General features: G+C 42.4%; 1 protein-coding gene across 7 annotated transcripts in view; it reads right to left on the bottom strand.

The window, feature by feature from the left end:
* The window catches only part of LOC136858356 (uncharacterized), a 562,168-nt gene that overhangs the window by 79,407 nt on the left and 456,695 nt on the right, over positions 1-26,066 (bottom strand). The window contains exon 1 of one of the 7 annotated variants that reach the window (XM_067137835.2): positions 3,453-3,551. The exons of the other annotated variants lie outside the window; for them this stretch is intronic. Within the exon in view, the coding sequence (XP_066993936.2) occupies positions 3,453-3,549 (97 nt within the window). The 5' untranslated portion in view covers positions 3,550-3,551. Of the gene's footprint in view, positions 1-3,452; positions 3,552-26,066 lie in introns of those variants that run through there. 7 annotated transcript variants of the gene reach the window in all.

The following is a 26,066-nucleotide window of genomic DNA, read 5'->3' as shown; positions in this document are numbered from 1 at the left end:
TTATTATTATTATTATTATTATTATTATTATTATTCAAACGTTGTATGCTAGATCATTTTTTCAAAATTCAGCAGTCCTGTCGACACTGGTACCGACCGAGCAAGTTGGCCGCTTGGTCTTGGTCACGTAGCTATGGTGGGTTCGAACTCCACTGTCGGCAGCCCTGAGGAGGGTTTCCAGTGGTTTCCCATTTTCACACCAGCCTGTGCCTTAATTAAGGCCACGGCCGTTTCCTTCCCACTTCTAGTTCTTTCCTATCCCATCGTCGCCATAAGACCTATCTGCATCGGTGCGACGTAAAATCAATTGTAAAAAAAAAATGACACAGGTATCATAAGTGTCCTCACGCTAGGTGGGTAGTACGCTGCACGAGTTCTTGTGTATAGAGCCGACAATTCGAGAGATACAGATTACATGAACCAAGGGTTGCATGTTTTATTAGGTTAATGACGTGCTTAGGCCAGACTCGCGAGAGCTCTCGGCGCACAGCTGATAATTGAATAGGTTTCCTGCTCAAGAGACCTTGACTTCGAACTTCTTGTAAGGTCGCGGCACACACAGCACTCTTCTTAAAGAGAAACACTTGGAGCAAATATTCATTCAGAAATAGCTGTAGAGAGCAGACGACTGTTTCTTTTTTAGGAGGACCATTCCCTTTATTCACAAGCTCAGACTACGTACCAAGAAAGAACACGAGATTAACTTCTCAGGATTTATATTTTACATAGCCTACAGGTTGTAGCTCCAAGTACCACATAAACAGCTGTTATCATTTTATTGTTGTTGCTGTTTAATTTCACGGAAGGAGCTTGATGAATGATTGTGTTCAGCAGCCTCGTGTACTTAATCTTTGCGTGTGTGATATCTGTGCCATTTGTGTGTTTGCACAGTAGTAATAATACATACATCTTCATTATCGACCATTATTGCCTTTCAGCGTTCACACTGTAAGCCTTTGTGCATTTACTAAACGCCGCCACAATCCTGTATTTGTAACTAGTTGCAGCCTCGTTTAGTTCAATACATCTTATTTTTAAATCATTAGAAACTGAGTCTAACCATCATCTTCTTGGTCTCCCTCTACTTCTCTTACCATCCATGGCCGAGACCATTATTCTCCTGGGTAACCTGTACTCATCCATTCGCTACAAATAATAATAATAATAATAATAATAATAATAATAATAATAATAATAATAATAATAATAATAATAATAATAATAATAATAATAATAAGGCCTCAGCTATTGAGGTGCAGATCTTCTGAAGCAGTGCTATTTGGGCAGCTTGCCTACCAATGTTGGCATTTTGATTGTGCTGCTGTTTAGTAATGAACGCGGAATTCTACTGGACAGATAATTCTTCTTCTTCTACTACTACTACTACTACTACTTATTCTTCTTCTTGGCCTTTTCCCAATTATCTGGAGTCGAAACTCTGTATGGATTTAGCCAAGCTTTACGGCCGTATACCTTTCCTGACGCCAACCCTATGTGGAGGGTATAGGCCGACACTATTGAGTGTTTCTGTAGTGGTTTGCAGTGTGGTGTGTTGTATGTAAGTGAAGATATGTAATAAGACAAATCAAACACCCAGCCTAAGACCTAGAGGAATTGACCAAACGGAGTTAAAACATCACCAGCTCGGCCGGGAATCGAACCCGACGCCCTCTACTACTACGCTGAAAACTTAGCCAATGAGCCGCACTATTGGACGGATAGTACTGCTGAGTTCATTTTGTCGGTGACTGTACCATGAACATGACAACAACACTAACACGTAGTGTCAAGGTTTTTAATAATAATAATAATAATAATAATAATAATAATAATAATAATAATAATAATAATAATAATAATAATAATAATAATAATAATAATAATAATCTTGGTTTTCCGTCCCACTTACTTTTACTGTTTTAGGATACGCAGAGGTGCCGTAATTTTGTCCTGCGGGAGTTCTTTTACGTTCTGGTGATGCATTTATCAAGTTTTACCGCCCTTCTATCTCAGCCGGGATCGAACCCACGATCTTGGCATCATGAGTCGGATACTTTGCCACTAATCCACCGATGGTTTTGTAATTAATAGGGACTAGAAAAGGGGTGAAGCACCCTCGTTTAAGATAACGTCATAATCATGGTGGACCCTGGAGGAGTTAAAGGTACAGATTCGATCAACCATTCCCTAAGAACGAAGTTGGATAGTGGTTAAGCCTATATATCGCGGAGAATTCACATGACACGCATTCATGTTTAAGAGTGTTTTGAGGGAATTGTAGTCATCTTCCTCTTCAGAAGTGGAAGTTTCCTTTCTAAATTTCTCTACTATTGACCTACAACCATCCGAATGAAAGAAGCGCACCTTTACCGTATCTGCTATGCAGCCCACCTGTATGAAGCATACTACCCCTTCTTCGCCCGAAACTGAAGTATGGCTGGTCGAAAGTGTGATTTTAATCCACTCATTTTCTAAATTGATCGACTGCATAACGTAGTTGATTAGACACTTGTATGCCTTGTATGCTCAAGTCGTGGAATCGAGTCCCAACGCGGTTAGTAGGCCTATGTGTTTAAAAATGTGACAAGGCCGAGCCGATCTAGATTTACCGACACGATAAAGATTTTTTTTTTTTTTTTTTGCTTGTGGCTTTTCGTCGCACCGACACAGATAGGTTTTTATTTTTTTGTTTTTTTATTTTTAAAATTGGCTTTACGTCACACAGAAACAGATAGGTCTTATGGCGAAGATGGGATAGGAAAGGCCTAAGAGTGGGAAGGAAGCGGCCGTGGCCTTACTTAAGGTACAGCCCTAGTATTTGCCTGGTGTGAAATGGGAAAGCACGGAAAACCTTCTTCAGGGCTGCCGACAATGGGGTTCGAACCCACGATCTCCCGGATACAAGCTCACAGCTGCGTGCCCCTGACCGCACGGCCAACTCGCTCGGAAATTTTTTCATGGTCATATTTCGGTTTCTCAGTTATTCTGTAGTAACTGAAGGGGACATTGAACTATTATGATATTATTATTATTATTATTATTATTATTATTATTATTATTACTACTTAGGATAAATATGGAATTATGATTGAAATGTTGTTCAACAAGGTTTTAATAGCCGCGGACGTACCAGAATTTGACACTGTAAAGGGATTTTTTAAATGATCTATTAAATCTTATGACATGGGTCTCTCCTATGTAAACACTCGCAATTGCAAAACTACTCTGCCGGCATTCGATGTCACTGCCTTCAGTTTAGAAAGCGATTGCCTGAACTAGCTAGCTATTAGCCGGTCCAAATACTGTGGTAGCGATCTATTATAAGCTTGATAGGGCCTAACCATTCCCCTGTAAATATATATAAGTTAGTCGAAAATAAACAATATTCACCCTACCTGCACAAACGCAATAATATTCGTCTTCACTCACTATCACATCGCTGTCGGAGATACCTGTTACAGGTGATGAACTCCCTCGATGGACCATCCCCTGATGTTTGTGACACCTATACAATGCACTACAGAGGATTTGAACGGCATCCGGTAGCATGGCTTGTCAGAATAAAACTGCCCCGGTTGGTCCAGCTCTAGATCCCAGGAACTTGTGCTTGACTCATCTGAAGTCCCGGACCAAGTCACACCCGCAGTACGGGGGCGGTCACTGCTGGGATCTTGCCCACATACACACCAGTAGTACGCTATTGTAGTGGCTTCCACAAATCACCGGGTCAACGCGGAGCAGAACGGCAAGTTTTCTTAATTTGTCCTTCGACAATAATTGCCACAATTTAGCTATTGTTGGTCATTCCCAAGGGGGAAGCAAAGTTCTGAGTAACATGATGATGCTAAGTCCAGAATTAACCCAGGGCGCTCATTATTCACCGCACATAAAATCTGATTTTTTCTTTACTTTTTTTACAAATTACTTCACGTCGCACCGACACAGATCTGATCTTTTAATGTTAACGTAAAAAAAAAAACACGCCTGAATATTTACGAGATTATGAATGTGTTTAAATTACTGTACTGGATTACAAATTTACTTGGAATCCGAACAACTGAGACGTGTCCTTTCATTTTGAAATTTTATTCGAACTGGGCGAAATTCGAACCTTTTTTTTTGGCAAGAAGCTACCGAACTAATCACTCGGCTACCGCACACTGTTTTACAATTTGCTTTACGTCGCACCGACACAGATAGGTTTTGTGGCGACGATGGGATAAGAAAGGGCTAGGAGTGGGAAGGAAGCGACCGTGGCGTTAACTACAGTACAGTCCCTGCATTTGCCTGGTGTATAGCAAATCACGGAAAAACATCTTCAGGGCTGCCAACGGTGGGATTCGAACCCACTATCTACCCACAGCTGGTCGACTCTAACCGCACGGCCAACTGAATTAATTTGTGGTAAAAGCTACACCTAAAACTTGTCATAACCCTTAATTGTGTCTATCATTTTTTATCTCATTCGACTCACATTATGAATCTCTGTTATATCGACACTTGTTTTTAACGAAAATATTTATCAGATCCCTTAGATGCAATTATAACTAAGTTCTACTATATACACTAGTGCACACATCTTAGATTTCCAGGTCCAGTCTGTAGGAAGTCCATTCAATTGTTTTGTTTTTCTAGCTGTTTTACATCGCACAATTCAGATCAACTTCTGGTGACACGAAGATAAGAATGGGTTTGTAATGGAAAGGAAGTTAAAAAAAAATGTAATGCTTTATGAATAACCAAAACTGTTATTAGTCAAATTTAATAAAAAATGTGACGGGTTTCAATTATTCATGAAGAATTAATTCACAGCCGCGAGCATGCCTTATATAGAACATGATTATGTTTCAGAAAAAAAGTAAGCTTATAGTTTTAAGTGACTGTAGATGTCAAATTGTCGCCTCTCTGGTGTAGTGGTTAGCGTGATTAGCTGCCACCCCCGGAGGTCCGGGTTCGATTCCCGGCTCTGCCACGAAATTTGAAAAGTGGTACGAGGGCTGGACCGGGGTCCACTCAGCCTCGGGAGGTCAACTGAGTAGAGGTGGGTTCGATTCCCACCTCAGCCATCCTGGAAGTGGTTTTCCGTGGTTTCCCACTTCTCCTCCAGGCGAATGCCGGGATGGTACCTCACTTAAGGTCACGGCCGCTTCCTTCCCTCTTCCTTGCCTGCCCCATCCAATCTCCCCCATCCCTCTACAAGGCCCCTGTTCAGCACAGCAGGTGAGGCCGCCTGGGCGAGGTACTGGTCATTCTCCCCAGTTGTATCCCCCGACCCAAAGTCTGAAGCTCTAGGACACTGCCCATGAGGCGGTAGAGGTGGGATCCCTCGCTGTGTCCGAGGGAAAAGCCAACCCTGGAGGGTAAACAGATTAAGATAAGAAGAAGATATCAAATTCACCTTGCGAGTGATTTCAACATCTTTTAGTTCCGAGCTTTATGACTAAAAACAGAACGCACTCCTCTAAAAACGCATAGATATTTTCAGGAAGCCCAGCATTTCGAGATCGCCCTGCGGTGTAGAGGGCAACGCGTCCGCCTGTCACCCGGCGGCCTCTGGTTCCATTTCCGGCTGAGTCAGGGATTTTTAATTGTAAATGATTAATATTCCTGGCCTCGGGACTGGGTGTTTGTGTCGCCCTTAACGACAAGATAGGTCGACGCCCCGAACAAATAGCATTTTTAAAATCGAGATCACTACTTCCTGAATCAACGCATGAGTTATAGCGATCACTATCCTCAAACCGGCACTTCCTTCATGGTACGTCTTTCACAATCTGCTCAGTGACCTTGGTTACTCCAAAAAGAGCAATCAAGAATTCTTTTCCTTAGAATGACTCCGAAGAATCACGTTATTTAAGCCGACTCATGGCTGACAGCCCCAGATAGTGGCGTTAATTTCGTCACTTCATCACCATTGTCGCAGGCTGGGCTGAACCTGATCCCTACTCCGTCTTTGCACACTAAAACTCAGTTTATCCTGCTCAAACGAGACTGGGTCCAATCCGAATGGCCGGAAGTCCGGAAAATTCGTTAACGACATAAATAACACAGGTTATGTGCATTTTATGCACTGTACATTTGCAACATTCTTAACAGCACAGAGAAAAATACATGGGCCTATGTAATGTTTGACAATAAGTCAAAAGTTAGGAAAGAACTCGATGGATGAAGCTGTACCCATAAACCGGCTTCGGTGGTGGGGTCATGTGAGCAGAATGAATGATGATAGGTTATCTAGGAAAATAATGGACTCTTTTATGGAGGGTAAGTCGGCCCCGTGGTATAGGGCCTCTTACCCGGAGGCCCCGAGTTTGATTCCCGGCCAGGTCAGGGATTTTTACACCGAGCTCGATAGCTGCAGTCGCTTAAGTGCGGCCAGTATCCAGTATTCGGGAGATAGTAGGTTCGAATCCCACTGTCGGCAGCTCTGAAAATGGTTTTCCGTGGTTTCCCATTTTCACACCAAGCAAATGCTGGGGCTGTACCTTAATTAAGGCCACGGACGCTTCCTTCCCACTCCTACACTCCTAGCCCTTCGCTGTCCCATCGTCGCCATAAGACCTATCTGTGTCGGTGCGATGTAAAGCAACAAGCAAAAAAAAAAAAAGGGGGGGGGGATTTTTACCTGCATCTGAAGGCTGGTTCGAGGTCCACTCAGCCTACGTGATTAGAATTGAGGAGCTATCTGACGGTGAGATAGCGGCCCAGGTCTAGAAAGCCAAGAATAACGGCCGAGAGGATTCGTCGTGCTGACCACACGACACCTCGTAATCCGCAGGCCTTCGGGCTGAGCAGCGGTCGCTTCGTAGGCCAAGGCCCTTCGGGGCTGTAGTGCCATGGGGTTAGGGTTATGTAGGGTAAGAGGAGCAGAGGGAGACCAAGACGATGGTGGTAATACTCAGTTTCCGATGATTTAAGAGATAGAGAACTAAAAGAGGCCACAGAACTAGTTACAAATAGAGGATTGTGGCGACAATGAGTAAATTCACAGAGGAACGCTGAAAGGCATAACAGTCTATAATGAAGATGTATGTATGTCTGTATGTAAATCAAATGCAATACACATCGTGTGAATTCGACTCCAATTATTAGAGTACTGTACGGTTGGTTGGTTGGTTGGTTGGTTGGTTGGTTGGTTGGTGGGGGGGTGGGTGGGTGGGTGGGTGGGTGGGTTGGTTGGTTGGTTGGTTGGTCGGTCGGTCGGTCGGTCGGTCGGTCGGTCGGTCGGTTGGTTGGTTGGTTGGTTGGTTGGCCAGTCAACCCGAACGCTGGTTGATCCTAACAGCTCCTTCACCAGCTTTCAGATTTAAGTGAATGCCGAGTGACGCTTAAGGCGACACTCCGGAAATAAAAATCGATATTTTGGTCACTTTGGTGAAATTCTTTTAATGACTGAAATTGAAAAGATTCAGTTTAATTTTTCTTGTCACGAAGTTATTACGCTGAATTCAAACAATTTATCACTGTTTGCCAATTGTAATTTTACATTTAATTCCCATTTTCTCCCATAATATTCTGCCAAATGTAACAAAATTTGTATAGTATATGTACGTTCGTTCGTAATCTGCTTACACTCCAGGGTCGGTTTTTCCCTCAGACTCTGCGAGGGATCCCACCTCTATCGCCCCTGGAGCTTCAGACTCTGGGTCGGGGATACAACTGGGGAGGATGACCAGTACCTCGCCAAGGCGGCCTCACTTGCTGTGCTGAACAGGGGCCTTGTGGGGGGATGGGAAGTTTTGGAAGGGATAGTCAAGGAGGAAGGAAGCGGCCGTGGCCTTATGTTAGGTACCATCCCGGCATTTGCCTGGAGGAGAAGTGGGAAACCACGGAAAACCACTTCCAGGATGGTTGAGGAGGGAATCGAACCCCCCTCTACTCAGTTGACCTCCCGAGGCTGAGTGGACCCAGTTCCAGCCCTCATACCACTTTTCAAATTTCGTGGCAGGGCCGGAAATCGAACCCGGATCTCTGGGGGTGGCAGCTAATCACACTAACCACTACACCACAGAGGCGGACTATAGTATCTGTATCACAGCTATATTAAGAAACCTGCGTGTGGAATTTTTGATTGCAGATGTTTTTCATGTAGTAGGGATTTTTAAGTCCAAATTTTTAGAACGTAAAAATTACACAAACCTTAGTACGATATATCTCCTTATATAAATTATGTACAGTAATATCGATACGTAGTGCTTTTAAAACAAGTATTATCCACCTAATTACGAATTTACATTAACATGTTAATTAAATTCCATGAAAAAATGGAAATAAAAATGTCCGATAAATATATAAATATATGAAAGAAATGTTCGTGATATCTCTACTTTATGTAGGTGATATTCCCACACAGTTACGCGAAAATCCAAGCACTAGGTAAACATATAATTTTATCTCCGGAGTGTTGCCTTAAGTCGTAACTGGGCATCCATTCTCTTTTAACACTAATTAGAGGTAAAAACGAATTAGGTTCAATTCTTCGAGGAACGAGGGAGGGTAGCGGTAAAAGAAAGGGAAGCGCCATGAAGGGTCTGAAAATACATGACACCGTCGTCCTTGTAACCATGGGAGTCGGAAGCAGTGCCAGACTTAGCTCAGGGGCTTAAGGTCGGCAGTCCATGCTCCCAAGTTGAGAAACCCCGAACGTTACCCCTCTTAGTCGCCTTTACTAAGAGATACCGCGGATGTATTGCACCGACCCCACCCACAAAGGGGCCAGTTAATTAAGAACAGATATCACCCTACGAGGGGTTATCAGAGTTCACATCCACCACAACTTTCTTCAGCTTATACTGGAGCCACCACCGCTTATTTCAGTTTTAACGGGGTTTAATATCACGTGATGTTTCAGGTTCATATTCGCGCCTCGACCGTGGGGTGAAAAGCCGGCAGCTAAGTCACTACACTAACCACGACCCCCGAGTTTACATGCATGAAATACACTCATGTTCATAAAAACCAGAACACCATGAAACACTAGAGGTAGGAAGTTCATATCCACAGGACATGTGCATTAGTATGTTCTGAAAAAATGTTTAGCATTTGAACTATGTCGGCCCTCAGGTTCAAGGTCCACATCGATATCTTTTTTTTTTTTTTTTTTACAATTTGTTTTACGACGCACCGACACAGATAGGTCTTATGGCGACTATGGGATAGGAAAGGCCTAGGAGTGGGATGGAATCGGCCGTGGCCTTAATTAAGGTATAGCCCCAGCATTTGCTTGGTGTGAAAATGGGAAACCACGGAAAACCACGTTCAGGGCTGCCGACAGTGGGGCTCGAACCTACTATCTCCCGAATGCAAGCTCACAGCTGCGCGCCCCTAACCGCACGGCAAACTCGCTCGGCACATCGATATCTCGGCGCACCACTACCGACTGGTAAAATGTGCCTGAGGCTCTCGTCGGTATAAACTGAAGGTAAGTGATCAGTGTGACTTGAGCAGACGTGCAGGATGCCTCGCAGACGTATGCGAGAACCGTACCGTCAAATGAGTGAGTTTGAAACAGGGCGCATTATTGGCATGAGAGAACGTGATGCATCCAACCCGGAAATTGCTGCTCGTGTGGGTCGAAGAGTTTCGGCAGTGCAACGGGTGTGTATAGAATGGTTCACAGAAGGTCGTAGAACACGACGAGATGGGTCTGGTCGCACCACCCAGACCACCCCCCGAGAAGATCGACACCTCATCCGAATGGCATTGTAGGACAGATCTGCGTCCTCCCCAGCTCTGGCGCAACAGTTGAACAGTATAACACATTGTACGCTTTCAGGAGTGACAGTCCGTCGTCGTTTATTACCGTCTGGGTTACCGGCGCGTCGTCTACTTCAGCGCCCATCTTTGACTAATGTGCGTACACATGCTAGACTGCAATAGTGTATGGAACGACGTCACTGGGGGCAGAAATGGCAGCAGATAGTGTTTTCGGACGAATCCAGGTTCTGTTTGTTTGAAAATGATGGCCACATTTTGTTTCGCCGAAGACAGGGGGAAAGGCGTCACATTGTTTTCATTCACACAAGACATACAACGCTAACTCCAGGCCTTATGGTGTGGGGTGCTACTGCGTACAACCACAAATCACAGCTGGTGCGTGAGCAGGGCATTGTGACCAGTTCGACCTAAGTGAATAACATCCTGCGACCCGTAGCGATACTTTTTTTTTTTTTTTGCAAGACATCCCAGACGCCATATTTCAGAAGGACAAAGCGCGACCACATGTTGCTGCACGAACACGTGCCTTTTTGTTGTCACAGGATGTCAGACTGTTACCCTGGCTCGCCCGATCACCGTACTTGTCGCCAGTTGAAAATGTTTGGGATATGGTGATGAAACGACGGGTGCGGCGCTGTGACCCAATGCCAATCATCAAAGATGAACTGTGGAATCAGGTGAATGCAGCATGGATGGCAATACCCCAGGACGCCATTCGCGCCTTATACGCGTCGATGCCATCACGCATGGAGCAAGTTAGTGCCCATGGAGGACCCAGTGCCTACAAGGCAACAGAACACATGCTGAACCTAGGTGACTGAAATGATAATCGTTTCTGCAGAACATGTCCAGTGAATATGAGCTTCCTATCTCTAGTCTTTCAAGGTGTTCTATTTTTTTATGAACATGAGTGTACATACACGAGGCGATATGCCCTTACATGAAGCAACCACAAGAACGTATCTCAAGACAAGTCGACACGCCGAAAGTGGCGCCAAAATTCTCTGAAATACCACAATGTGATTCCTCCTCAATCACCTCGTGGGAGTTCTTCATGCAGCGCTAGGTTACTAAGAAATCTAACCTTGGTTTTCCAGTTATCGATATATATACTGGTTGTACTGTTTGGTTTGTTTCCAATTTTGTTTCCGGAGTCGTTGGGAAAGTTCTCGGGTGGGAAATGACGGTTTATGACCCTTCCCCTCTCTACTAAAACGAAAATGTGCTAATCTATGCCTCATATGCCTGACAGTCAAGTGGCTTAGTCATTGGATTCTCACTAATGTTACGCGGTTAAATCCCAGTCGTTTCTTGTTTTTATTTCTTTCTAGTGGTCTAACGTCGCACTAACCCATCGAAGGTTTCCGGCGACACAAGGATGGGAAAGGGCTAGGAATGGGAAGGAAGCGGCCGTGGTGCTTGCCTGGTGTGAAAATGGGAAACCACGGAAACCATCTTCAGGGGTGTCGACGGTGGGATTCGAACACACTATCTCCCGAACGCAAGCTCTCGGCTACGTGACCCTTATCCCGCGGCTAATTCGTTCGGTAAAATTCCAGCCAATACACATGGGATTTTTGAAATTAAAATGTATGTTCCGGCAGTTAGAATTCCACGGAAATCTGAAGGTCCCGTAATGATGACCACGATATCAATAATCACGCAAAACTGCATGCTTGCTTGGGTTTTGCTTTCTCCAATTCGTACTATTGTAAAGTGTTTACTGTATTACGATGTGTCATGACTCTCGAATCTTCATTGTGTTCTCCATGGGGAAGTGATGTGCATTATATATCTCAAATTAACAGTGGAATTAATTTACCTGTCCCTATTGAATACTGAGATGCAAGCAGTTGTACTTGTGCGTGTGATGCAGTGATAACACCTGTTGAGGTGATTGTACAGCACTGAGGACCTCCTCTTGGGCCACAAAACGTGCCGTGATCAATAATACGGAAACGGGAAGAGCCGACAGCATCCGACAAGCCGCAATTCAATTCAGAGGCTCAGTAGTATCCTCGAGATACATTTGAAATGGACCTGAGTTCGAATTCATTTCTCTTTTGTATGGTTATTCCACATATTAAACTAATTGATGAAGGTGGTGGTGGTTGTATTGGTGGTGATGATGATGATAGTTGTTTTAAGAGATTAAACAACGTGGTTATCAATCTTCCTTAATAAAATGAAATGAACTGAACACAAATATGAAAATACACATCAAATACCGTATATGTTCCAAAACCTCAAGTAGAGGAAGAGAACAATTCAAATAATTAATTGTAGGAAACTAAAGATAGTTCAACAGATCGAAAGGGAGCCCACGGTGATTTCTAAGTTAATTGACCGGTATGATTACGTTTGAAGGGGGGTCTCTGAATAACTGCTGATATTTCATTTCAGATGAGCCTATGAGAAAAGTGTACGCCTCCCTTCACCCACTAAAATATCATAAAAATATGATGCCACTAAACATGAGAATTAGGCTTATAAATTCTCTTAACCTCCCTATATTTTCCTACTGTGACGCAGTACTAATTGATGCCACGAGAGAACTAAACCGATGACAAAGTGCTATGAACTCTTGTATTCGATTTATTTTTTCCTTACGCTATGATGTTCATGTTACCCCTTATTATTGTCAACTTTCCCTTCTAAATTTTGAACAATATAGAAACCTCCACGTTGCAGTATATCCCATAGTACTTATCTTCACAGCTGAATTACCTATCCTCTTTCCACCAGCATAACACACGCTCCGGCAGCACACTTGATATCCCTCTCTGCAGGTCAGCAGTATATAGCCGTTCCTTTGTTGCGAATGGGGATAGAATATGGAACTCTCTCCCCCATAACATTCGAGCCATAAATCCTTGTAAGTCGTCTTGCCGTGAGTCTTGCCCTGCCAACCTGTCGCCAGGTTGAATGAATGTTGTGGTGTGAATGTTCGTTTACTGTGCTTGTATAGTTTCTAATGTCCGGCTCCACAGTTAAATGGTTAGCGTGCTGGCCTTTGGTCACAGGGGTCCCGGGTTCGATTCCCGGCAGGTTCGGGAATTTTAACCATCATTGGTTAATTTCACTGGCACTGGGGCTGGGTGTATGTGTCGTCTTCATCATAATTTCATCCTCATCACGACGCGCAGGTCACCTACGGGTGTCAAATCGAAAGACCTGCATTTGGCGAGCCGAACATGTCCTCGGACACTCCCGGCACTAAAAGCCATACGCCATTTCATTTCATAGTTTCTAATATTAAGAATAATTATTGTGCTTAGGCTATTTTGTCTCACGTTACTCTAGTTTGTAATGGTAGCTTCTAAGATTAAGAATATTTATTATGCTTATGTTATTTGTGTCATTATACTTCTAGTTTGTAAGATAGGATTATACACATGTCTCTCACATCGTAATACACTATTAACAAAGGCAAAGTATTCAGTCTCTTCTAGAGTTAAATACCAATCCCCTGCCAACAGCAGTTTCCAAGTTTCAACGTTCAAGAGCTCGCTGAGGACTGAATGGAGCCTTATCGCCACACGCTACTGCCCTTGCTCCCTCCGTCTGCCCAAATGAACTTTGAATGAACGACCTCTAATTCCCAGAAAATGCTCTCCCATTCTACCCAGCTGATGATAAGGAGATTGTTCCAAGCTGGCAACTTAGTTAAGTCCATGGTGACTTCTGTGAACTACCCTTATGGAAGTGTCTGGTGCTCTACTTCTACACTGAGCAAAACTTCGAGAATAACTTCCTGAATTTAATAATATCGTCTGAGTGGAATGTAACAAAGCCCTAATGAGGCAACTGCACAGCGAAATAAACAGGTATTGACAAGTCTTCAAACAAATGTGAAAATTAAATAATATCAGTGATCTATCGGAGCCAGCCAGAGGATGAACTGATACTGTATATCACCAGGACAGAAAGTGTAAAGGCATATCTGTCATAATTAAACATGGGATCTTGGCGTATAAGTATGGCTTCCTTTCCTTTATAGCAGTCTGTATGTTCGTGACTTTGGTACAGTACTAATGTAAGTTGAGTACTCAGTTTATATGCTGGTTGGATCTTCAACACCCCACCATCACGTGTCATAGATGGCCTAGGCGTAACTGAGGATACGTAATAGAGAAGTGAGGCAGTTTCCCGTTGCTTTTCTCAGAGAGCCAGGAGATAGTGCATATACGTCTGTCAAGCCCACTGAAATGTACGCACCAACCGACCCATGAGAAACATTTTCAGGCTGCTCATAATAACGACTGGCTGATTAAGGAATGGTGTTGCTAGCATCACTCATACTTCAGTCACTTTCATATTGTCAAAGTCAAGGATGAGACTGAGACAGGTCAATGAAGGTAACAAATACCAGAAGATATAGTGCCCTGTAAATATCAGGCCTCGCCAGCAAAGACAATTAGTACTAGAGTTACAGAGATATTTGAAATTATGTTCTTTTGCTAATTTCACGACCACTACAGTGGGTTTTTATTTATTTATTTACTTAATAGACCGTTTTAATTTGAGATTTCTGCAGTAAGTATTGAAAAATGTAGTATGAGATGGTGATGATGATGCTTGTTGTTTAAAGGAGCCTAACATCTAGTTCATCGGCCCTTGTTGGTACGAAATGAGACGAAATTCAATGACAATTTAAAAGTCCAAAATTCATCCACTGACCAGAATTCAAAACGTGATGATGAAGAATGAATGGATGAACATGAATTTAAAACAATCAGTTGATCCGACCCGCAATGCCTCACCTTCCCAGAAACTACATAACTGACCAAAGCACAATCTTGAATCGATTATGTTTGTTGTCTAAAGGCGGTCAAAATTGTGGTGGCAGTGGCGGTGGTTGTGGTGGTGGCAGTGATTATTATTTAAGAGGAAATCCAATTAGTGTAGGCAACCATTCCCTCTTAACACTAATCAGAGGGGGATAAAGATTACTCCTGACCTCTCGAAAAATGAGGCTATCGGCAAAAGTGAAGGATAAGAAGGGAATTTAAATTAAAGACTCCCTAGGCCTCACAAACCTAATAACGTCGGAGTCGAAAGAGAACGAGAAGTGACTAAGAGAGGTCAGATAGGAAAGATGAAAACGAGGTGCTTTGCGTAAGTAAGTGGAAGCAATTCTAGACTGAGCTAGGTATCCCGTGCTCCCAAGTTGAGAGGCACTGATTGCTACTTCCTTTTAGATTCTCTTACGACAGGCTGGATATATTGTTCCGTTATATGCTGTAGATATATTCGATTTATTATTATTATTATTATTATTATTATTATTATTATTATTATTATTATTATTATTAACGAATACATACCGTACAGTTGGGAGATATCCTGATGTTAATGCTTATATACAGTAGTATAACAACGTAATTAAATTAAAACGTAAAGTACATAACGACGATAACAAACAGCACATGAATTGTAAGAAATTGCATCAAAACAAGTCGACCTCTGTGGTGTAGTGGTTAGTGTGATTAGCTGCCACCCCCGGAGGCCCGGGTTCAATTCCCGGCTCTGCCATGATTCAAACCCACTATCTCCCGGATGCAAGGTCACAGCAGCGCGCCCCTTACCGCACGGCCAACTTGCTCGGTATTTGAAATATTGTACCGAAAGAGCTGATTGAGCGATATGTATCATATAGCTGTAAGCTGTTGTTCGAGAGATGGGTTCGAACCCTACCGTCAATAGCCCTGAAGTTGATTTTCCATTATATCACCAGGCAAATGATAAAGTAAACTCGTATCCTCATTCCGAGGTGGTGCAGCTCTTTTCAGGCACACCTCCAATCGAGGTGAGCTGCTTGTACCATTTCAACCACATACCAGCACTCCTGCCATTCTTAAATTTCTGCCAGTACCGGGAATCGAACCCGGGCCCCTGAGGACGGCAGCTAATAACACTAAGCGTTACGCTACGGAGGCGGACGGCAAATGATAGGACTGTGCCTTCGTTAAGGCGACGATTGCTACTTCCCAGTTCTTACACCTTTCTATCCCGAGCCATTGCTCTCCGGCGGAAAGCTCTCCGGGAATTCCTAACACACCCTACCCAAGAAACATACATACATTATCAGAAGATTTCTGCTCGAAATAAGCGATTTCTCAAGAAAACTAAGAAACAGAGTTGGCAAAAATACTGTTCCACATTGAACAAGGAAACCCCAGTAGCAGAAGTATGGCATCGCATATGACATTTGCGCAACAGAGATTATAATACTCACGATTCGTCACCTGATACCTCTTGGTTAGAATATTTTGCTGACAGAATTACGCTACCATCACCTAGTTATCCACCGTGTACATTTAATGAAGAGCAATCTGAACACTTTCCCTGTTCGCCATTTACAATCAACGAGCTCCGAGTGGTCATTAAGAACTCCGTCAATACAGCACCGGGCATAGATGAGATCCTATACCCCATGTTACAACACCTTCCTGACGAAACATTGCAGCTTTTACTGCGAATTGTCAATGATCTTTGGTTTCAAAAATGCATACCTGAGGCACGGAAGACACAAATTGTAGTACCCATCCTCAAGCCAGTAAAAGAGCCAGGAGATTACGGTACAGGCCCAGCATTTGTCTGGTGCGATAAATAAATAAATAAATAAATAAATAAATAAATAAATAAATAAATAAATAAATAAATAAATAAATAAATGGAAACCACGGGAAACTATATCTTCAAGGCTGCCGACGGTGGGAATCGAACTCACTATCTCCCGAATGCAAGCTCACAGCTATGTGATCCTAACCGCACGGCCAACTCGCTCGGTTAACACTGATTTACATGTGTAAGTCGATCGCAGTAAGAGCGCAGTTTCAAGGCGCACATTATGAACACTGGATAAGAGCTTTATGTGCCTTCACTTCAATTAGATTTTAGAATGGTGCTATTGTGAAGGTGTATTATTTCAGTTTTCAAGAGCATACATTTCGTGAAATTCAAGGGATTATCTCACCAACATAAATCGTGGCAAAAGGGTTAGAATAATATGTCACTACTGCTTTCCAGTATAGAGAAGTCTTTAAATCTTCCACTGCATTTGTTCTGGAGAGTCTCAAGGTAAGCAATGTGTGGCAAAGTGTTTAAATTTACTAAAGTCTATTTTCAAACAACACCTGACAACTATTCTGACATTGATTACACGAAAGTATGTAAATAAACATGTACAAGATAGGTGTATAAGGCGGGAGCCTAAAATCTGTGAAGAGGGCACCGAGCTGCCGAACCCTCTTCAGAAATTTTGAGCGTACCATGTCAGAAACGTTGAGGGAAGGAGCAGTTAATTCGTGGACAGGGTATTTGAAGTCCGGTTAAATTTGCACTACTCGATACAGGATGACTTCTAATTGAACATCTGCCACGATATGGAGCTAACAATAAGATACGTCTTCTTTTTTGTGTGAGTGTATGGAGAGGAAGCTCGTGAAACGGCTGCATCTGTGCACTGAGGACATTGGCACTCGTGGTGGCGTGTTGCAGAAAGTGCAGGATGTGTCGTGATAATTGCGACAATTGCTTCCGTTCAAAGCTTACACCCCCGCACACAGAGAGAATGCAGTTTTACACTTCTCATTTATAAACAAGACCATCTTTCTCTCCTCGTACAGATGCTTGTTCTCTTCATAAAGGGGAACACTTTTTCCCCCCACATCTTTAACGGCTCCGGATGTGGGTTTGCAATGGACAGCTTCAAGTCCACAAAGGGAAAGTTTTCATGTTTCATGTTGACAGTTTAGCGTAGATGCTAAATTCGTCCCTTTACAAATTATTCATCTCCACTGATTCAAATGGCACAGTACGAAGTATATGAGACGGAACAAAAAATTAGATCTCCCATGGGACAACATAAAGAACGTCATTGTTGTCCTTCATAATGACAACTCAGGTACGTGAGTGGATCACAAGTATAGTGTTAGTATTTTTAAAGGAAAGTGCAAACAAAAAACGCTCAAAAGTAAATGTATGGTGATATTCTTCTTCTTCTTCTTCTTCTTCTTCTTCTTATTATTATTATTATTATTATTATTATTATTATTATTATTATTCTATTCGTTTAGGCCTTTTGAGACGATGTTAAGAAAAAATCACACATTACTGGAAGTCTTCTTTGCAACCCAAAATCTCTGCATTCTTCAACAGTAATCTGTAGGAAAGAAGTCAGCTTCCGGACGAAATTATCTTCACATCGTTCTGTTTTCAGAGCAACTTTGCTGTACCGGAGTGAAAGCTGGGTGGACTCAGGACATCTTATTAATAAGTTAGAATTATATTAAAGTAGCGAGAATGATAGCTTGTAAAAACAGATGGGAACAGTGGCAGGAGGGTGCTCGGAATGACGGGATAAAGTGTAAGTTATGAATGAACTCGATGGCTTCGGGGGTGGCGTCATGCGAGGTAATTGGAGGTGGATATTTTACCCAGGGGGATAGCGGACTCGGCCATGAAAAGTAAGAGTAGTAGAAGGAAACCAAGTTGACGATGGTTAAACTCAGTTTCTAATTATTTAAATATAAGAGGTATGGAATCGAACGACGCCACAGAGCTAGTTACAAATAAAGGATTGTGGAGGCGTCACAGGAGCTTGCAGACTGAAAGCTGAAAGGCATAATACTCTATAACGAAGATGTATGTAATATGATATGTATACAAGATGTAACAAAAAATACACGGCAACATTACAAGGTTACACTCCTCCCATGTAAATAATAAGAAGAAGAAGCAGAAGAAGAAATTGAGATTAGATCCGAAAATACGTAATTTCTGAGATTTCTAACTCTCATGTCATCTAAGCTGAAATGTTATTTCCTTCAACTTAAAAGCGCAACGCTATTATTGTATGTAATTGCGTGCAACTAATCATAACTAAACTGATTCACTGAGCAGCAAGTGCACAACTGAGCACTAGTTGTTGTTAATGATTCATTTATAAACTTGGGAGACTCTTCATCATCATTCCCAGCATCACTGAGTCAATCAATAACTACAGTTCTGCATGTAGGGCAACAGGTCCGTGATCACTAATACCATCTATTACTTCGGTTTCTCTATAGATCTCATCTGGTTTTACCATCACCACGTCCAGAATATTCTTCCCTCTAGTTGCTCCATCACTTTCTGAATCAGCTGTCCTTCCCATATTAACTTACTTGCCATTTGTTGGTCATGCTTCCTACCTTCCCAATTGACAATGACATTGAGATCTCCCGCTACAATCACTTTCCTTTCCATGTCGTTTCCCACATAGCTGATTGATTATATTATCAAATAATTTTGAATCAGCGTCAGTGCTACCCTTTCCAGGTCTATACACTCCAAAGACGTCAAGTTGCCTGTTATCTTTAGAAGTGATGTTTGTCGTCTTTAACTTTTGCGTAGCTTAACAATTCTTTCACTACAGTGAATACTCCCCCTCCTACCATTCCAGTTCCATGAGAACATTACTGCATGCGTTATATCATTTCTCAGCCACGATTCAACTCCTTTTACAATATCTGATATGTATATACTATTAAATTATTTAATTCTATTCCTTTCTTTACAATATTTCTACAGTTCAACACTAACATTTTTATGTCATCCCTACTTGACTTCCGGATCCCTGTAGCTTAATCACCGCTCCCTAGACCACCCCGTTTCCCTGAATGTACCTCCCTATAACCCTTCTAAACAAATTTTCTAACTTATATGTACCAGTGCGGTTTAAGTGAAGGCCATCTGAGCGCAGATCCCTGTCTCCTACCCACCCATTAGGATGTAGAAAACCGGGCGAGTTGGCCGTGCGCGAAGAGGCGCGCGGCTGTGAGCTTGCATCCGGGAGATAGTAGGTTCGAATCCCACTATCGGCAGCCCTGAAGATGGTTTTCCGTGGTTTCCCATTTTCACACCAGGCAAATGCTGGGGCTGTACCTTAATTAAGGCCACGGCCGCTTCCTTCCAACTCCTAGGCCTTTCCCATCCCATCGTCGCCATAAGACCTATCTGTGTCGGTGCGACGTAAAACCCCTAGCAAAAAAAAAAAAAAGGATGTAGAAATCTCACTCGCAGTTTCCCACATACGCACTCCATAGTGTGGTAAGGGAATGGAGGAGCGGAAAGGAACTGGCCACCCTACCGCACGTAAAGTCCGGCTCAGGAACACCTCTGCGGAGGTTCGGACCTGCCTTCGGGCAGAATAACCCTTACCCTTACTCCATAGTGTCATTTAAATCTCCAGTCACCTTCCAGTCAGTATCTAGTCGATAATGCTATCATGGTAACACATCTGTAGAAGTATTTGCCACGATCCTTCCTAGTTATTTTACTCTCAGGAGACATCCAGTTCCCGGTCTAAAAAGCCAAGAATAACGGCCGAGAGGATTCGTAGTGCTGACCACACGACACCTCGTAATCTGCAGGCCTTCGAGCTGAGCAGCGGTCGCTTGGTAGGCCAAGGTCCTTCAAGGGCTGTAGTGCCATGGGGTTTGGGGGTTTAGACATCCAGTTACACGACTGACTTAATCAATACAAATGTTAGATAGATTATCTCATATATGTCTTAAATTCGGATAAGGAGGAAGGGCTAAGGTTAGAATTACTTTTAACAGCAACTAGAAACAAGGAAAATCAAGAAATGATAAGAGCACAGGCCGTCACTTTTCTTACCATGAAAACACTGTGCTCTCTGGTTGACAGATCCTTTTTTTTTCTAATAACCATTAGCTCGAATTATTAAATCATTGTATACAATAGCTTCCTGGCTTGTTTAAGTAACTCTTCATTACAGCATGTGAATGAACATATATACTGAGAGTGTTTATTTATAAAGCAGACAGACTCTACTTCAACACGTTGTTCGGTTAACGTCTTGGAGGTATATAAATACCTTTCACAACAAAACACTGGTGTTACTTCTGATAATTCATTCGACTTCTGGGCTGGAGAGCTGGAATCCAAAACAAACTCTCAAATTGGAGGCACGACGTTGTTTAGTTTACTTGTCTCGCTTACAGGGGCTGAAGGGTACACTGCTTAGAGGAACAGGCCACGGCACAAGGTAGCCATTAAGGAATTTATGTAAGGCTTGCTGAAAATGAGGAGAAACGTTGATAATCTAACCTTCTTTTCCGGAATGAAGTTCGACTGGAGCTAAATAACATGCTGTACAGACCCAAGAACAGGCGAAGTGAAACAGGACTTGTTTTACTCTCTCTCTTAGCTCATAATAAACCATTCCCCATGGTGCAACAACTCTGATGGGCCTTGGCTTACCAAGTGTCCGCTGCTCAGCCCGAAGGCCATCAGAAAACGAGGTGACGAGTGGTCAGCGCGACGAACCGTTTCGGCGGTTATTCTTGGATTTCTAGACTAGAGGAAGTCGCAGGTCGCAAGATTTCTCGCGGCGCGGCATGCCTTGGTAGTCGGCAAGGTCCGCGCTAGTAACAGGACTGATTCCCTGAATAACTGGACTGGCTTAGAAGATTACTACTGAAGTATTGGTACCACTGCTTCCAAATTATCACCACACATTCATAGATGCATGAAAGTCTTAAAACTCTAGAATTTTAACATTTGATAAATATTTATGTCTTCAGTTATAAATTAAAATTTAATTTTAAAATATTGTAACTTTTAGCAACAAAAAAGTTTTATAAAAAACACAATTTAGAAGCAACATTAAAATTCTAAAGTTTTAGTATCGCAATACAGTCATACATGAGTGTGAAAAATTTCATATCTCTAGGTAGAATAGTTTAAGAGCAATGTGTACCAACATGACAACATGTTTCAATAAGACCTTGACCAATTTCTCATATTCAAAAAATTCCTTACAAGAAACTAGGAGTCTAATTACTATAAATTGCAATCCATTAGAATCAGAAGGGCTTTGACTTGGCATGGTAAAATTGGTGCATTTCTATCTTCCATGTTATAATAGATATTGTGAGAAATGTTATGGTAAGTTTCAGCATTATTTCAGTGGGCGCTCACGTACTTCTGCCCTTAATTACTTGTGCATGGCAGTCGATGGTGAAGAAACTGTTCATTACCCTACAGAATGTCTAAATTATTTACATTCTTCCGGCTTGCCACCACACAAGCTGATTTTTTATTAATAATAATAATGTTATTTGCTTTGCGTCCCACTAACTACTTTTACGGAGACGCCGAGGTACCGGAATTTAGTCCCCCATGAGTTCTTTTACGTGCCAGTAAATCTACCGAAACGAGGTTGACGTATATGAGCACCTTCAATTACCACCGGACTGAGCCAGGATCTAGTTGTTGCTATTTTGCTTTACGTCGCACCGACACAGATATGTCTTATGGCGACGATGGGATAGGAAAGGCCTAGGAATTGGAAGTGAGCGGCCGTGGCCTTAATTAAGGTACAGCCCCGGCATTTGCCTGGTGTGAAAATGGCAAACCACGGAAAACCATCTTCAGGGCTGCCGACAGTGGGGGTCGAACCCACTATCTCCCGATAACTGGATACTGGCCGCACTTAAGCGACTGCAGCTATCGAGCTCGGTGAGCCAGGATCTAACCTGCCGAACTGGGGACAGGCATCTGCAATAAAACATCTATATCCCTCAACATATCAAACTCAGTAACTACTGCATGATCAATGGCCTGGAGATCTTATAAATATGCAGCTGAATGTCGCGCAACGATTACGAAATATCTAGCAGAGAAAATGGAAATTAATGAAAGAAAGATCTTGAGGAAAATCCTTGATACTGTCTAAGAAAATGGAAAGATCAGAATGACGTAACCACGAAAAATACGCGCGCGTGGAAAATAAATCCATAGACGCCATAAGGAAAAGAATAGGCTTTTATGCTTACCTGACCAGGATATTCACAGAGAGTCTGAAGATATGATGTTCACCTGTTTTCTAAACACGAAAAGCAAGGAAGCCTGATACACTGAGGAGGAGACGGATCGATCAGAAGTGGGCTTCACACATGAAGATATTCAAGAGAAATTTCAATCACCCCGGGATTTCAATAATAATAATAATAATAATAATAATAATAATAATAATAATAATAATAATAATAATAATAATAATAATAAATACAAAATAAAGAAATAGAAACTCAGGACAGAAAATACGCGGACCGACGAGAGAAATGAGCAACAGGAAACTAAGAAATAGTTAAAGAACGCGAAAATGGTGTGGTCCTTACTTGGCCAATAATAATAATAATAATAATAATAATAATAATAATAATAATAATAATAATACACCTGTTGTAAATGTTCTACCAAACGTTCGGCACTTGTTACCTGTATTATAAACCACGGTCTCATATGGTCCATTATTAGTCTTACGAAGGTAAAGAGAGCACACTTACAGTATATTTTCCATGCCGATTTCAACACACGTTCACAAGAAAGATTAGAAGGAAAGATTAAGCGAGGATTACTGTGTAAATGCACTGAATCACTGTAGACATAACATAAAGTGAAGAATGACGAAGTTATTTGATCTGAGAGACTTTATGAAATACCTTCCTCGCCCACAATTCTCTGCGTCATTTCCCATGCACGAGGGAACACACCATTTAAGACATGTTCTGATTGTTAAACACGGATAATATTCCTATATTGTAATCTTATCAGATTATTTTTACAGAGTCCTGGGTTAGAGATAAACCTAAAGAAGAAACTACTTTTGCAATGTGCTATGTGTTATTTTACTATTTGATTACGCTATTATAAATGTTACTAAAATAATTATTTTACTTACATAGTCTACTTCTTATTTATTAACTTCATGTTACCACTTTCGTTTTCAAAGCACTCTCATGCTTTCTATTTCCACGCGTTCTACAACAGAGGTTATCCTGCCGCTCCCAACAATACATTTGTTTGGAATAAAGAATAAAGGGCAGCAGATTCATTTACACAACGACGGAGAAACTCCTTCAACATCGAATCATTTAGTGAACATTTCCATAGCTATTTTTCCTATTTCAGAACGAACGTTGTCGCCGGAATGTTGTAGACAGTGCAGACATCCAGTCCCTAGGCTAAATAAATTAACTGCTTACGATTAAAACACAATCACTGCGGGGCCGCTCAGCACCCAAGGTATCTCAAAATCGATAGTAAGATTATCTGAACGGATGTAGGTACGTTGAACGCGTCACGCATTTGGACCTGGGCCATTTTTACACCCGGATCCCCTACCTGACGCAACCTTACGTGGAAGTTGAATTCGCTCTTCCGTGTTTCTGTGGTTGTTGGTAGTTAGTTAATAATGGGGCCTGTGTTAAGATGAACACAAACCATGAGTTCCTTAGCCAGAGGAAATAACTACACACAACTGAAATCCGTGTTCCTACCTGGAAACGAACCGGGACCTTCTGAACCAAACGCCTAAATGCTGACCATTCAGTTTACACTCAGCATTATTAATTCTTATTTTTCTTCTTCTTCTTCTTCTTCTACCGCTTTTCCCACACCTTTGGGGTCACGGGTGCGAACTGTGTCGCACATGTGGATTTAGTCCTGTTTTACGGCCGGATACCCTTCCTGACGTCAACCCTACGTGGAGGGATGTAATCACTATTACGTATTTCTGTAGTGGTTGGTAGCGTGGTGTATTGTCTGAATATAAAGAGGAAAGTGTTGGAACAAACACAGACACCAATTCCCGAGCCAGAAGAATCAATCAGTCGTTTTCAAAATCCCTAATCCGCCCGGGAACCGAACCCGGGACCCTCTGAATCGAAAGCCTCAGTGCTGACCATTCAGCCAAGGAGTTGGACAGTATTATTAATACTTATTTGAAGTAAATGTTGAACAGGATTGAAAACAGATTAAAGGAAATGACAGCCATTAAAAATTACGTGTATTTATGCAGGTTTAACCTCGATCTTTTATTTATTTCACAGCAGGTTTATTCAACCTGCATATTAAAATCATTTTCAGTTGAAAGATAAATTTCTCGGAATAACCATACGTGTTAGCTCTCTCTGTGAATCAGTGCCGGCCCCGTGGTGTAGCGGTAGCGTGCCCGCCTCTTAGTCAGAGGTCCCGGGTTCGATTCCCGGCCAGGTCAGAGATTTTTACCTGGACCTGAGGGCTGGCTCGAGGTCCACTCAGCCTACGTGATTCGAACTGAGGAGGTATCTGACGGTGAGATAGCGGCCCCGGTCCAGAAAGCCAAGAATAACGGACGAGAGGATTCGTCGTGCTGACCACACGACACCTCGCAATCTGCAGGCCTTCGGGCTGAGCAGCGGTCGCTTGGTAGGCCAAGGCCCCTCAAGGGCTGTAGTGCCATGGGGTTTGGTTTGGTTTTCTGTGAACCAGTGGTAGAGCATCGGTTTCAGGATCCCAATCGCTGGTTCAAACCCAGCTGAGGTAGTTGAATGTTTGAAGAATGGCAGAATGTCCATTTGGCATTACATACGTTTTACAAAGGGAACGTTTATAGTTATACTTTTAAATATATAGTCTACGACTTCCTGTTAAAATACGTACGCAGGCTTTCACAACGGATTTGTACAATATCAGAAGACGTGCTTGAATGTAGCCGATGTTAAGCAATTTACTAGTATACAACCTGGAGCTAGCTTGTTAGGAGTTCGTATTTTGGTACGTAACTAGGAAGTATCGTACTGATTTCACTACTGAATGAATATCATTCAATATCGAACGTTCTCTTTATTTTTCCTATTTCAGAAGGAACGTTCGCCTTCCGCTGTCACGTGTTAAAGAGATAAAGCTCTCTCTCTTTGATGCTCCACCATTTGAAATCCATCACATGCCAAGAAGCAGCGCACGCTGACTTTCGCGAGTACACACTTCGCTTCCTGTGACAGGAACGTTGCCAAACACTGATTCACACAGCTTAGTCTTGTTTACTTCCTTTGTTACTCTTTGTCGCAAGCGTGTCCTCATCAATGGTTGGCACGCGTGTTATCATCCTGTTTATATACATTCGTATATTCACACGTCTGTACTCAAATGTGTGACGAATGAAGGAAAGAAACTCTAGAATACGATGAAAATCACCACTTTCAGGACAAGAAATGAGGGATACTTCGAAGTAAATAACAATATTCTTAGAATGCCTTAGAGAGGATTTAAATAATCCATTTCCTGAAACTAGCAATGTCACTGCGTTTATAGGAATCTGTGTGAGGTAAATTTCGCGCCAGAATAATTTTATAACACTCACAAGCAAAATGGTTCAGTGGCAAAAATACAGGGTGGTCGGTAACAAAGGGGTATATGAGCGCTAGATGGTTGGTCATACTGATAAATAATTTTAAAAGAATCGATCCCTCACGCCGTTGTCACTCCATAAGTACCGGGCGAGTTGGCCGTGC

The sequence above is a fragment of the Anabrus simplex genome, chromosome 1 (assembly GCF_040414725.1).
Source record: "Anabrus simplex isolate iqAnaSimp1 chromosome 1, ASM4041472v1, whole genome shotgun sequence".
In the NCBI taxonomy this organism is placed as follows: Eukaryota; Metazoa; Arthropoda; class Insecta; order Orthoptera; family Tettigoniidae; genus Anabrus; species Anabrus simplex.
This window is presented reverse-complemented; position numbering and strand designations above follow the sequence as displayed.